This window comes from Oncorhynchus clarkii, chromosome 12, assembly GCF_045791955.1.
Source record: "Oncorhynchus clarkii lewisi isolate Uvic-CL-2024 chromosome 12, UVic_Ocla_1.0, whole genome shotgun sequence".
Taxonomy (NCBI): Eukaryota; Metazoa; Chordata; class Actinopteri; order Salmoniformes; family Salmonidae; genus Oncorhynchus; species Oncorhynchus clarkii.
Window position 1 is genome coordinate 82,463,201 of NC_092158.1, and position 15,000 is coordinate 82,478,200.

Here is a 15,000-nt window from a genome sequence, read left to right on the forward strand (position 1 = left end):
TCTTTGGCCTGAATGCCAAGCGTCACGTCTGGAGGAAACCTGGTAACATCACTACGGTGAAGCACGGTGGTGGCAGTATCATGCTGTAGGGATTTTTTCAGCATCAGGGACTGGGAGACTAGTCAGGATCGAGGGAAAGATGAACGGAGCAAAGTACATAGAGATCCTTGATGAAAACCTGCTCCAGAGTGCTCAGGACCTCTGACTGGGGCAAAGATTCACTTTCCAACAGGACAACAACTCACAGCCAAGACAACGCAGGAGTGGCTTCGGGACAAGTCTATGAACGTCCTTGAGTGGCCCAGCCAGAGCCCGGACTTGAACCCAATCGAACATCTCTGGAGAGACCTGAAAATAGCTGTGCAGTAAAGCTCCCCATCCAACCTGACAGAACTTGAGAGGATCTGCAGAGAAGAATGGGAGAAACTCCCCAAATACAGGTGTGCCAAGCTTGTAGTGTCATACCCAAGAAGACAAGAGGATGTAATCGCTGCCAAAGGTGCTTCAACAAAGTACTGAGTAAAGAGTCTAAATACTTGTGTAAATGTGGGATTTCCACTTTATTTTTTATAAATTAGCAAAAATGTCATTATGGGGTATTAAGTGTAGATTGATGACTATTTAACAATAATTTAAAAAATGCAAATACATTTTTGAATAAGGCTGTAACGTAACAAAATGTGGAAAAAGTCAAGCGGTCTGAATACATTCCCGACTGTAATACACTCACACACATGTCAAACAAGATGCATAGGGGGATAGGGGATACTGTCAAAAAATTCACATATGTTCACATTTGGAGTTCCCTTGTTTGTAAAGTGGTTGTGTGTGGTTGAGTAAAAAGAGCATCGGCTTTCATGTAGCATGTATATCACCCCACTCTACACTTCTCTCTCTCTCTCTCTCTCTCTCTCTCACACACACACACACACCACAGTCCCCAATCTCTCTGCTCTTAGTAATTCAATTTACGGCACAATCAAATGATTCATGATCCATTAGGTCCTCATTCTCATCTGGAAGAGAGAGAGACAGAGAGAGAGACAGAGAGACAGAGAGACAGAGAGAGAGAGAGAGAGAGAGAGAGAGAGAGAGAGAGACAGAGACAGAGACAGAGACAGAGAGAGAGAGAGATGTCACTGGTTTCTGTTTGTCTAGGTGGGGAGATTGACATGTCCCTGGTTTCTGTTTGTCTAGGTGGGGGGAGATTGACATGTCACTGGTTTCTGTTTGTCTAGGTGGGGGGAGATTGACATGTCACTGGTTTCTGTTTGTCTAGGTGGGGGGAGATTGACATGTCACTGGTTTCTGTTTGTCTAGGTGGGGGGAGATTGACATGTCACTGGTTTCTGTTTGTCTAGGTGGGGGAGATTGACATGTCCCTGGTTTCTGTTTGTCTAGGTGGGAGAGATTGACATGTCACTGGTTTCTGTTTGTCTAGGTGGGGGGAGATTGACATGTCACTTGTTTCTGTTTGTCTAGGTGGGAGAGATTGACATGTCACTGGTTTCTGTTTGTCCAGGTGGGGGAGATTGACATTTCACTGGTTTCTGTTTGTCTAGGTGGGGGGAGATTGACATGTCACTGGTTTCTGTTTGTCTAGGTGGGGAGATTGACATGTCACTGGTTTCTGTTTGTCTAGGTGGGGGGAGATTGACATGTCACTGGTTTCTGTTTGTCTAGGTGGGGAGATTGACATGTCACTGGTTTCTGTTTGTCTAGGTGGGGGGAGATTGACATGTCACTGGTTTCTGTTTGTCTAGGTGGGGGGAGATTGACATGTCACTGGTTTCTGTTTGTCTAGGTGGGGGGAGATTGACATGTCACTTGTTTCTGTTTGTCTAGGTGGGGGAGATTGACATGTCACTGGTTTCTCTTTGTCTAGGTGGGAGAGATTGACATGTCACTTGTTTCTGTTTGTCTAGGTGGGGGAGATTGACATGTCACTGGTTTCTGTTTGTCTAGGTGGGAGAGATTGACATGTCACTGGTTTCTGTTTGTCTAGGTGGGGGAGATTGACATTTCACTGGTTTCTGTTTGTCTAGGTGGGGGGAGATTGACATGTCACTGGTTTCTGTTTGTCTAGGTGGGGAGATTGACATGTCACTGGTTTCTGTTTGTCTAGGTGGGGGGAGATTGACATGTCACTGGTTTCTGTTTGTCTAGGTGGGGAGATTGACATGTCACTGGTTTCTGTTTGTCTAGGTGGGGGGAGATTGACATGTCACTGGTTTCTGTTTGTCTAGGTGGGGGGAGATTGACATGTCACTGGTTTCTGTTTGTCTAGGTGGGGGGAGATTGACATGTCACTTGTTTCTGTTTGTCTAGGTGGGGGAGATTGACATGTCACTGGTTTCTCTTTGTCTAGGTGGGGGGAGATTGACATGTCACTAGTTTCTGTTTGTCTAGGTGGGGGGAGATTGACATGTCACTGGTTTCTGTTTGTCTAGGTGGGGAGATTGACATGTCCCATACTAGCTCTGCTCTGTGGGGGATATGAGGGTATCATGGTTCAGACCAGGGTTCTAGTTGTGGGCTACATTAGTCTCAACAACCAAAAATAGCTTTTCTCATATTGAGTTTGGCTTTATTACACAATTTTAAACCTCCTTATTAGTGACAGTAAGCCAGAGGGTGTTCTTCTCTCTCTCTCTCTCTCTGTCTCTCTCTCTCTGTCTCTCTCTCTGTCTCTCTCTCTGTCTGTCTGTCTGTCTGTCTGTCTGTCTGTCTGTCTGTCTCTCTCTCTCTCTCTCTCTCTCTCTCTCTGTCTCCCTCTCTTTGTCTCTCTCTCTCTGTCTGTCTCTCTTTCTGTCTCTGTCTGTCTCTGTCTCTCTGTCTGTCTCTGTCTGTCTCTCTCTGTCTCTCTCTCTCTCTCTGTCTCTCTGTCTGTCTCTCTGTCTCCCTCTCTCTCTCTGTCTGTCTCTCTCTATCTATTTGTCTCTGTCTCTCTCTGTCTCAATTCAATTAAATTCAAGGGGGCTTTATTGGCATGGGAAACATGTGTTAACATTGCCAAAGCAAGTGAGGTAGATAATATACAAAAGTGAAATAAACAATACAAATTAACAGTAAACATTACACATACAGAAGTTTCAAAACAATAAAGACATTACAAATGTCATATTACGTATATATACAGTGTTGTAACGATGTACAAATGGTTAAGGGTACACAAGGGAAAATAAATAAGCATAAATATGGGTTGTATTTACAATGGTGTTTGTTCTTCACTGGTTGCCCTTTTCTTGTGGCAACAGGTCACAAATCTTGCTGCTGTGATGGCACACTGTGGTATTTCATCCAATAAATATGGGAGTTTATCAAAATTGGGTTTGTTTTCGAATTCGTTGTGGATCTGTGTAATCTGAGGGAAATATGTGTCTCTAATATGGTCATACATTGGACAGGAGGTTAGGAAGTGCAGCTCAGTTTCCACCTCATTTTGTGGGCAGTGTGCTCATAGCCTGTCTTCTCTTGAGAGCCATGTCTGCCTACAGCGGCCTTTCTCAATAGCATGGCTATGTTCACTGAGTCTGTACATAGTCAAAGCTTTCCTTAAGTTTGGGTCAGTCACAGTGGTCAGGTATTCTGCCACTGTGTACTCTCTGTTTAGGGCTAAATAGCATTCTAGTTTGCTCTGTTTTTTTGTTAATTCTTTCCAATGTGTCAAGTAATTATCTTTTTGTTTTCTCATTATTTGATTGGGTCTAATTGTGCTGCTGTCCTGGGGCTCTGTGGGGTGTGTTTGTGTTTGTGAACAGAGCCCCAGGACCAGCTTGCTTAGGGGACTCTTCTCCAGGTTCATCTCTCTGTAGGTGATGGCTTTGTTATGGAAGGTTTGTGAATCGCTTCCTTTTAGGTGGTTGTAGAATTTAACGGCTCTTTTCTGGATTTTGATAATTAGTGGGTATCGGCCTAATTCTGCTCTGCATGCATTATTTGGTGTTCTACGTTGTACACGGAGGATATTTTTGCAGAATTCTGCATGCGGAGTCTCAATCTGGTGTTTGTCCCATTTTGTGAAGTCTTGGTTGGTGAGCGGACCTCAGACCTCCCAACCATAAAGGGCAATGGGCTCTATGACTGATTCAAGTATTTTTAGCCAGATCCTAATTGGTATGTTGAATTTTATGTCCTTTTGATGGCATAGAATGCCCTTATTGCCTTGTCTCAGATCGTTCACAGCTTTGTGGAAGTTACCTGTGGCGCTGATGTTTAGGCCAAGGTATGTATAGTTTTTTGTGTGTTCAAGGGCAATGGTGTCTAGATGGAATTTGTATTTGTGGTCCTGGCGACTGGACCTTTTTTGGAACACCATTATTTTGGTCTTACTGAGATTTACTGTCAGGGCCCAGGTCTAGCAGAATCTGTGCAGAATATCTAGGTGTTGCTGTTGGCCCTCCTTGGTTGGTAACAGCTGTCTCTCTGTCTGTCTCTGTCTGTCTCTATCTATTTGTCTCTGTCTCTGTCTGTCTCTCTGTCTGTCTTTATCTATTTGTCTCTGACACTCTCTGTCTCGCTGTCTGTCTGTCTCTCTCTATCTATTTGTCTCTGTCTCTCTCTGTCTGTCTCTCTGTCTGTATCTCTGTCTCTCTGTCTGTCTCTCTATCTATTTGTCTCTGTCTCTCTGTCTGTCTGTCTCTCTGTCTGTCTATCTATTTGTCTCTGACACTCTCTCTCTCTCTGTCTGTCTCTCTGTCTGTATCTCTGTCTCTATCTATTTGTCTCTGTCTCTGTCTGTCTCTCTGTCTGTCTCTATCTATTTGTCTCTGACACTCTCTATCTCTCTCTCTGTCTGTCTCTCTCTATCTATTTGTCTCTGTCTCTCTCTGTCTGTATCTCTGTCTCTCTGTCTGTCTCTCTATCTATTTGTCTCTGTCTCGCTCTGTCTCTCTGTCTCTCTCTATCTATTTGTCTCTGTCTGTCTCTCTGTCTCTCTCTATTTATTTGTCTCTGTCTGTCTCTCTGTCTCTCTCTATCTATTTGTCTCCGTCTGTCTCTCTCTATCTATTTGTCTCTGTCTCTCTCTCTGTCTCTCTCTATTTATTTGTCTCTGTCTGTCTCTCTGTCTCTCTCTATCTATTTGTCTCTGTCTGTCTCTCTGTCTCTATCTATTTGTCTCTGTCTCTCTGTCTCTCTCTATTTATTTGTCTCTGTCTGTCTCTCTGTCTGTCTCTCTCTATCTATTTGTCTCTGTCTGTCTCTCTGTCTGTCTCTCTCTATCTATTTGTCTCTGTCTGTCTCTCTGTCTCTCTTGGTCTCTTTTTCTCTCACTCTGTCTCTGTATTTCTATTCTGTAAAACAGCTAGGTCACCTTGAAACTCTCTCTCAGTTCAGTCACTGTGCTGACAGGATCAAACCGTGTGTTTCAGCTGCTGAGGCACTGTGTGTGTGCGCGCGTGTGTGTGTGTGTGTGAACACACTTTGCCCTTATGTCTTAGTGGATCTGAAGAAGTACTCTGGGAGAATGTCTGCCTAGCTTTGCAGATTCGAATTGTCGAGACATTGAGAAAAATACAAAATATGTACGTTCCCAAACACCGAGAGACACAAGAACAGGTCAGAAGTCAAGCAACTACTGTGAAGAGTTCAAGATGTAAACCCCCAGCATACTCACCAACAGTTGAACTGGGCGTCAGTGGTTGTATGGGGGAGAAGTAGTGACTGTCTGTTTGATGGAAGTGTGAATGGGGGTGGTCCTGAAGGTTGGTTATAGGGTGTGGTACTGACTGTCAGTGGTCATAATGTTTGTGTTTATTGATGCCAGTGGTTGCTATACGGATGTAGGATTTTAATTTGATCACTCTTTTGTTGCTGAGAATTTTCCTGCGAGGCAGAAAATGCAAACTCATGGTGTATTTGAGTTTTAACAAGGCTTCTAAAGTTTGTAATTTCCACTTTGACATTTCAGACTTGATTTTCCCTTAAAATGTATCAACCCTTCCAAAAATGTCCATTAATTATGATCCACATAATAATTCACATTTCCTGTTGCTGCAGGTTTATTATCATGCTGTAGCAAACTGGCTCAAATTAAGATCCTACATCTGGAGGGGTGGTACAATAGGTGTGATGTCACTGACCGTCTGTTTGATGTCGGGGATGCCGATGCGGAACACCATCATGGCGATGTGGGCGTCCTCTGACGGCGCCCTGCTGGAGCTATGCTCTCTCAGCCTCTTCTGCTGCTGCTGCTGATTGGCTGGCTGTTGATGGGTGGGTCCATGGTTGGACGAATAAGGGTTTACTGTGTGCCCGATGTTGCCGGGTCGTATCTGTCTGTCTCCTGTGGGTCGTCCAGCCATTTTGCCTAATTGCCTGTGCCCCTCATCCCTGCCTCCTCGCGACATGCCTCCTCCTCGCCTGACTTCCTCCACTTCCTCTTCCTCCTCTTCTCCCTCCAGCTCTCCATTCTCCCCATCTTCTCCCTCCTCAGCACGGTCATCTTCCTCACCCTCCTCTTCTTCATCTTCCTCCTCCTCCTCTTCCTCGTCCTCTGCCCCAGGATATAGATGTCTATTGTTTCCCAGCATCCTTTGCTGCTCCTCGTCACTGGAGAGGGGGCTGAGCGGCATCGTCATGGCGACAGGGAGGGTGGCACAAACGGCAGCGGCATCATTCCCCAAGACTCACTGAGGAGGAGAAAGGAGAAGAGGAGAACCATGAAAGGTCAAGAGAGAGAGAGAGAGAGAGAGAGAGAGAGACAGAAAGAGACAGAGAGAGACAGAGAGAGACAGAGAGAGAGCGAGAGAGAGAGAGTTCCAAGGACAATCCTAAAAACTCAACCAGCAGCCCCAGTGTCTGTCGGGGTTCCTACACTGTTTCATGTCCTGACTCTGGTCACTATGGGAACAGACTGACTCCTTTCATTCTGCCTTTTCACTGTCACCATGCGCTGCCATTTCATCACAATGTATTCTTCAACACCTCCCATATAAATATCTATGCAATAGATCTTCCACCTCTGCTCTATATATAGTAGACATACATAATACTGCCCTGGTAGCCAGTGCCTTGATAAATACTACATCTATAGACTGACTGAGTCCACAATGACTGTTATACTGTTAAGAGCACCACTGAAACTACAAACATTACACTACTACTGCAAACAATACAATACACACTGTAGACTACCTCTACACACTCACACATTTGACTAGACTAGACTATAACACTTCACAGTAGTGTGAAACAGTCTTCAACCTCACCTCTCAGAGTAGAGAGAACAATTTCAGAGCGTCTGTGATGTACCATGGACTGCAAACAGTGCACTACAAGCTGGAGAGTGTTCAGGTCAGTCCCTAGTGGATACTAGGCAGCATTGCGCTCTGTGAGTTTCAGCACCACTCCATACAGGACAGCTCCCCACAGCTAAAACAGCATGTTCAAGTGGCCACACAACACAATTCACACCAGCTGAAGAGGATGAACCCAAATTCTGAAACTGAGCCTGCCCTCCTGACATCTACCACACATCAGTTACAATACAACACAACTATATCAACAATGAATACCCAGAAACAAAGACAAAAAGAGAGATAGCACTGCCAATAAAACTACCTAAATTGTGATGTTTTATCTCTGGGTGCTCATTTAAACGTTCATTTTGAAAACATCCAATATCCTGTCGCTCATTGTGTTCGAGCTATTTCACTTTGAATGCACCCAAGCATAGGAGAGTAATGAACTGTAAATTGAACATGGAGTGTGTGTGTGTGTGTGTGTGTGTGTGTGTGTGTGTGTGTGTGTGTGTGTGTGTGTGTGTGTGTGTGTGTGTGTGTGTGTGTGTGTGTGTGTGTGTGTGTGTGTGTGTGTGTGTAAGATGGTTGAAAGACACAGGGAAGAGAGGGGCCACTGTGAGAAAAGCTGTGTTTGACAACAGCTCCCAGGGCTGTTCTCAGAGGACAGTGAGTGACAGCAAATACCACTAGCTGTCGTCAGAGAGAATGAGAGGAGAGGAGAAGACAATATGAGAAAATGAGAAACCACAGGGTGGGAGAGAAGGAAGATTTTAGTATGAGAGATGGTGACACATTGTGCCAAAACAAAGCCATGGAGTACATGGAAGTACACATGACACAGTAGTGTTACAGCACACCTGGACACCACCATACAGTAACACTGTCAGGTAGCAGAGACGACAGAGAGACTCAGAGAGAGCAAAAATTAGGGCCGAAGACAAGGAGAAGGGGGTATAGAGACACAGGAGAGAGAGAGAGGAAGAAAGCAGGTTTTAGACAGAGACAGAAAGAACGAGAGCGAGAGAGAGAGAGACGGAGAGAGAGAGAGAGAGAGAGAGAGAGAGAGAGAGAGAGAGAGAAAAGAAAGAGGGAGAGAGAGAGAGGGAGAGAGAAAGAGAGAGAGAGAGAGAGAGAGAGAGAGAGAGAGAGAGAGAGAGAGAGAGAAAGAAAGAGAGAGAGAGAGAGAGAGAGAGAGAGAGAGAGAGAGAGAGAGAGAGAGAGAGAGAGAGAGAGAGAGAGAGAGAAAAGAGAGAAAAAGAGAGAGAAAAAGAGAGAGAGAGAGAGAGAGAAAAAAAGAGAGAGAAAAGAGAGAGAAAGATATTGGGGGGTTGGTGGAAGGACACAGAGATGGCATCTAGGTCGGACTCCTGTCGGAAAGCTGACTAACTGGGAAAGGTAGAAAATATAAAATATGATCCAAAAATATATTTTAAATAGTGCTGAGTAATCAGAGATAAGGAGGAGAAGATAGAAGAAGGGAGCAGATAGGGAGGAGGCAATAGGACACTATGGAACAGGGGAGTTGAGTGGATAAAGAGATGGAGAGAGAGGAAGCTCCAGGGTTGGGGGTAGAGAAATACAGAGGATTAGTTTCAATAGAGAGCTGAGGATTTGGAACAAGGAGAAGGACTGGGAGCCAGGAGAGAGAGAGATCATAGTAGAAAAGCAGATAGAGAGAGGAAAGGAACACAGCAGATCTGATTAGAGAGACGGAGAGTGGAACAAGGCAGAGGAGGGAGGACAGAGAGGATGGGAGAGACAGAGAGGAACAGGGAGATATTGGGGAGGAGAGAGGGCTGAGAGAAAAATACTGAGAAAGGAAGCTGAGACAGACTGTTGAAGTGGAAAACTGGAAGAGAAGCTGAGACAGACTGTTGAAGTGGAAAACTGGAAGAGAAGCTGAGACAGACTGTTGAAGTGGAAAACTGGAAGAGAAGCTGAGACAGACTGTTGAAGTGGAAAACTGGAAGAGAAGCTGAGACAGACTGTTGAAGTGGAAAACTGGAAGAGAAGCTGAGACAGACTGTTGAAGTGGAAAACTGGAAGAGAAGCTGAGACAGACTGTTGAAGTGGAAAACTGGAAGAGAAGCTGAGACAGACTGTTGAAGTGGAAAACTGGAAGAGAAGCTGAGACAGATTGTTGAAGTGGAAAACTGGAAGAGAAGCTGAGACAGACTGTTGAAGTGGAAAACTGGAAGAGAAGCTGAGACAGACTGTTGAAGTGGAAAACTGGAAGAGAAGCTGAGACAGACTGTTGAAGTGGAAAACTGGAAGAGAAGCTGAGACAGACTGTTGAAGTGGAAAACTGGAAGAGAAGCTGAGACAGACTGTTGAAGTGGAAAACTGGAAGAGAAGCTGAGACAGACTGTTGAAGTGGAAAACTGGAAGAGAAGCTGAGACAGACTGTTGAAGTGGAAAACTGGAAGAGAAGCTGAGACAGACTGTTGAAGTGGAAAACTGGAAAAGAAGCTGAGACAGACTGTTGATGTGGAAAACTGGAAAAGAAGCTGAGACAGACTGTTGAAGTGGAAAACTGGAAGAGAAGCTGAGACAGACTGTTGAAGTGGAAAACTGGAAAAGAAGCTGAGACAGACTGTTGAAGTGGAAAACTGGAAGAGAAGCTGAGACAGACTGTTGAAGTGGAAAACTGGAAGAGAAGCTGAGACAGACTGTTGAAGTGGAAAACTGGAAGAGAAGCTGAGACAGACTGTTGAAGTGGAAAACTGGAAGAGAAGCTGAGACAGACTGTTGAAGTGGAAAACTGGAAGAGAAGCTGAGACAGACTGTTGAAGTGGAAAACTGGAAAAGAAGCTGAGACAGACTGTTGAAGTGGAAAACTGGAAGAGAAGCTGAGACAGACTGTTGAAGTGGAAAACTGGAAAAGAAGCTGAGACAGACTGTTGAAGTGGAAAACTGGAAGAGAAGCTGAGACAGACTGTTGAAGTGGAAAACTGGAAGAGAAGCTGAGACAGACTGTTGAAGTGGAAAACTGGAAGAGAAGCTGAGACAGACTGTTGAAGTGGAAAACTGGAAGAGAAGCTGAGACAGACTGTTGAAGTGGAAAACTGGAAGAGAAGCTGAGACAGACTGTTGAAGTGGAAAACTGGAAGAGAAGCTGAGACAGACTGTTGAAGTGGAAAACTGGAAGAGAAGCTGAGACAGACTGTTGAAGTGGAAAACTGGAAGAGAAGCTGAGACAGACTGTTGAAGTGGAAAACTGGAAGAGAAGCTGAGACAGACTGTTGAAGTGGAAAACTGGAAGAGAAGCTGAGACAGACTGTTGAAGTGGAAAACTGGAAGAGAAGCTGAGACAGATTGTTGAAGTGGAAAACTGGAAGAGAAGCTGAGACAGACTGTTGAAGTGGAAAACTGGAAGAGAAGCTGAGACAGACTGTTGAAGTGGAAAACTGGAAGAGAAGCTGAGACAGACTGTTGAAGTGGAAAACTGGAAGAGAAGCTGAGACAGACTGTTGAAGTGGAAAACTGGAAGAGAAGCTGAGACAGACTGTTGAAGTGGAAAACTGGAAGAGAAGCTGAGACAGACTGTTGAAGTGGAAAACTGGAAGAGAAGCTGAGACAGACTGTTGAAGTGGAAAACTGGAAGAGAAGCTGAGACAGACTGTTGAAGTGGAAAACTGGAAGAGAAGCTGAAGCTGAGACAGACTGTTGAAGTGGAAAACTGGAAGAGAAGCTGAGACAGACTGTTGAAGTGGAAAACTGGAAGAGAAGCTGAGACAGACTGTTGAAGTGGAAAACTGGAAGAGAAGCTGAGACAGACTGTTGAAGTGGAAAACTGGAAGAGAAGCTGAGACAGACTGTTGAAGTGGAAAACTGGAAGAGAAGCTGAGACAGACTGTTGAAGTGGAAAACTGGAAGAGAAGCTGAGACAGACTGTTGAAGTGGAAAACTGGAAGAGAAGCTGAGACAGACTGTTGAAGTGGAAAACTGGAAGAGAAGCTGAGACAGACTGTTGAAGTGGAAAACTGGAAGAGAAGCTGAGACAGACTGTTGAAGTGGAAAACTGGAAGAGAAGCTGAGACAGACTGTTGAAGTGGAAAACTGGAAGAGAAGCTGAGACAGACTGTTGAAGTGGAAAACTGGAAGAGAAGCTGAGACAGACTGTTGAAGTGGAAAACTGGAAGAGAAGCTGAGACAGACTGTTGAAGTGGAAAACTGGAAGAGAAGCTGAGACAGACTGTTGAAGTGGAAAACTGGAAGAGAAGCTGAGACAGACTGTTGAAGTGGAAAACTGGAAAAGAAGCTGAGACAGACTGTTGAAGTGGAAAGGAGCGTGAAGAAAGCAGAACAGGGAGCAGGAGGAGAAGAGACCGCAGGAGGTGGACTGGGGTGAGAGGGAAAACTAAAAGGGTTGAGGGAGGCGGACACCAAAGGAGAAAAGTGAGCGGTTAAGTGGAGAAATGCAAGGAGAATGTGTTCATTTAGTTTGAAGAGAGAAGTCATGATGAGTCACACATAATAGGCCTTAATGAATGTGCCCTGTAGAGAAGAGATGGAACAGAGAGATACATAGATTAGATATTTCCTATAATCGACAGAGATCTCTCCCACTGCGTATCTCCTCTCAACAAAGACTTCTCCTTCAGCACTCTCCTTGGAAAGCTGCAATTTAGTTAAGGGTCACGTCGTGCCTTTGACAGTACTCCAGGGAGACAGAGTCAGACTGACTGGACTTCCAGCTGATCAGTGGGGTTGATTGACCCTCTTTATCCTCACCCACAGTCCATCTCCTGCTGAGAGGTAGTGTCTGTGAGATAAGTCAGATTCTGTGTGGTCCTTAGTGGTTCAACGTTGTTCTGTGAGCCAGGATCATAACATGGGTCACACTTCCGTTAACAGATTAGATTGATATAGTGCTTACAAGTGGTCAAAGTTTACATCCACAGCCAATGTGGATCCAAAGCCATGTCATCTGGTTTGTAATGTCCCACCATCATTGTCTGTGGTGTCATTTACCTTCCCCAATCAATCTCTCTTGCTACACCTCTCTCTCTCTATGTCTCTCTCTCTCTATGTCTCTCTCTCTCTCTCTCTCTCTCTCTCTATGTCTCTCTCTCTCTCTCTCTCTCTCTGTCTCTCTCTCTCTGTCTCTCTCTCTATGTCTCTCTCTCTCTGTCTCTCTCGCTCTGTCTCTCTCTATCTATGTCACTCTCTCTCTCTCTCTCTCTCTCTCTATGTCTCTCTCTCTCTCTCTCTCTCTCTCTCTCTCTCTCTCTCTCTCTATGTCTCTCTCTCTCTCTGTCTCTCTCTCTCTGTCTCTCTCTCTCTATGTCACTCTCTCTCTCTCTCTCTCTCTCTCTCTCTCTCTCTCTCTCTCTCTATATCTCTCTCTCTCTGTCTCTCTCTCTCTGTCTCTCTCTCTCTGTCTCTCTCTCTGTCTCTCTCTCTCTCTCTCTATGTCTCTGTCTCTCTCTCTCTGTCTCTCTCTATGTCTCTCTCTCTCTATGTCACTCTCTCTCTCTCTCTATGTCTCTCTCTCTCTCTATGTCACTCTCTCTCTCTCTCTCTCTCTATGTCTCTCTCTCTCTCTCTCTCTCTCTTTCAGCCTATCTTTTACTGTATGTAGGACAAAGAGGGTATATAGATAGATATTTTCAGTGTCTCGGGCCCCAGGAAACTTCACTGGGAAACTTCCAAGGAACAGATCGCCCCACTTTCAGGCCACTAAACTAGAGCGGACCATTTCTCTCCCTCCCTCTCTAACACACACACACACACGCAAACGCACACGCACACATGCACACATGCACACATGCACACACGCACACAGCCAACCATATGTGTAAACTTTGACCTTTCTGATACAGTTCCAGCATGAGTAAGGGCTAATTGGGAGCTAATATAATGCTTCTCTGTCAGTTCTGACCTCCGGCCTTCTGCTACATGTCATCAAACTGTCACCCAGAGGCCCCGCCCACAGGAGACTGAGGTTAGGTAATGTTGTTCTTTTCCCAGACAGTGATCACACACTCTCCCTACAGACAGCGATCACACACTCTCCCTACAGACAGCGATCACACACTCTCCCTACAGACAGCGATCACACACTCTCCCTACAAACAGCGATCACACACTCTCCCTACAAACAGCAATCACACACTCTCCCTACAGACAACGATCACACACTCTCCCTACAAACAGCGATCACACACTCTCCCTACAGACAGCGATCACACACTCTCCCTACAGACAGTGATCACACACTCTCCCTACAGACAGTGATCACACACTCTCCCTACAGACAGTGATCACACACTCTCCCTACAGACAGTGATAAAAAAACAATGACCAAACACTGCCTCCCACACAGTTATGTTAGAAGGAGGGAAGGTGAATATTCATAAATGAAATCTCTCCCTCCAAGCATAATATCTCTGTCAGGCAACAGTAGTAGAACACAATGAAAGGATTCAGCAATTGAGCGCTTTGGGAAATCCATAAAACAATAGTGAACACCCCTACAGTACACAACTGATGGGTAGATGAAGAGAGAGAGGAAACCACAATCTGTACCTCCTGAGGCTCAAAACTGACCTCCTAGTTCATTTAGTTAGTCAGGTGGACTACTACAGTACTACTGTACATTCTGCCTGTTACCCCCACATTCAATCTAAAGATGTCACAGGAAACAGTGTGAACAGGCTCAGAGTGATGACCTCATTCACAGACAGGCAGCCAGGCAGCTCTCTCTCTCTGCTGCCTATTCCAGGAGCTGACTAATACCAGCTGCAGCTCCCCCTCGCCTGCCTGTTGGTCTGGAAGCAGAGTGATGACATCACACACAGACAGGCAGCCAGGCAGCTCTCTCTCTCTGCTGCCTATTCCAGGAGCTGACTAATACCAGCTGCAGCTCCCCCTCGCCTGCCTGTTGGTCTGGAAGCAGAGTGATGACATCACACACAGACAGGCAGCCAGGCAGCTCTCTCTCTCTGCTGCCTATTCCAGGAGCTGACTAATACCAGCTGCAGCTCCCCCTCGCCTGCCTGTTGGTCTGGAAGCAGAGTGATGACATCACACACAGACAGGCAGCCAGGCAGCTCTCTCTCTCTGCTGCCTATTCCAGGAGCTGACTAATACCAGCTGCAGCTCCCCCTCGCCTGCCTGTTGGTCTGGAAGCAGAGTGATGACATCACACACAGACAGGCAGCCAGGCAGCTCTCTCTCTCTGCTGCCTATTCCAGGAGCTGACTAATACCAGCTGCAGCTCCCCCTCGCCTGCCTGTTGGTCTGGAAGCAGAGTGATGACATCACACACAGACAGGCAGCCAGGCAGCTCTCTCTCTCTGCTGCCTATTCCAGGAGCTGACTAATACCAGCTGCAGCTCCCCCTCGCCTGCCTGTTGGTCTGGAAGCAGAGTGATGACATCACACACAGACAGGCAGCCAGGCAGCTCTCTCTCTCTGCTGCCTATTCCAGGAGCTGACTAATACCAGCTGCAGCTCCCCCTCGCCTGCCTGTTGGTCTGGAAGCAGAGTGATGACATCACACACAGAGGCAAGTTCTCCTGCCTGCCTGACCACCCGCCTGACCACCCCCTGCCTCCCTCCCCCTCCCTCCCTGGCAGGCAGCTCTAGTGGGGACCATTATGTGTCAGTGTAGTGGAGAGGCTGATGAATTAATAAAGGTAGTGGGTGTAGCTGTAGGGGACTGAGGAGCAGACGAGGGATGTGAAATATTAAAGGGAGATGCTGCTCTGCTCCGGGCCTTTACGCAGGGAACAGGAGACCACATAACACC

The 15,000-nt window shown here is 46.0% G+C and overlaps 1 protein-coding gene across 1 annotated transcript in view; it reads right to left on the minus strand.

Moving 5' to 3' along the window:
• The window catches only part of LOC139421477 (SH3 and multiple ankyrin repeat domains protein 1-like), a 136,826-nt gene that overhangs the window by 72,578 nt on the left and 49,248 nt on the right, over positions 1-15,000 (minus strand). The window contains exon 2 of the mRNA XM_071172423.1: positions 6,084-6,632. Within this exon, the coding sequence (XP_071028524.1) occupies positions 6,084-6,581 (498 nt within the window). The 5' untranslated portion in view covers positions 6,582-6,632. The remainder of the gene's footprint in view (positions 1-6,083; positions 6,633-15,000) is intronic.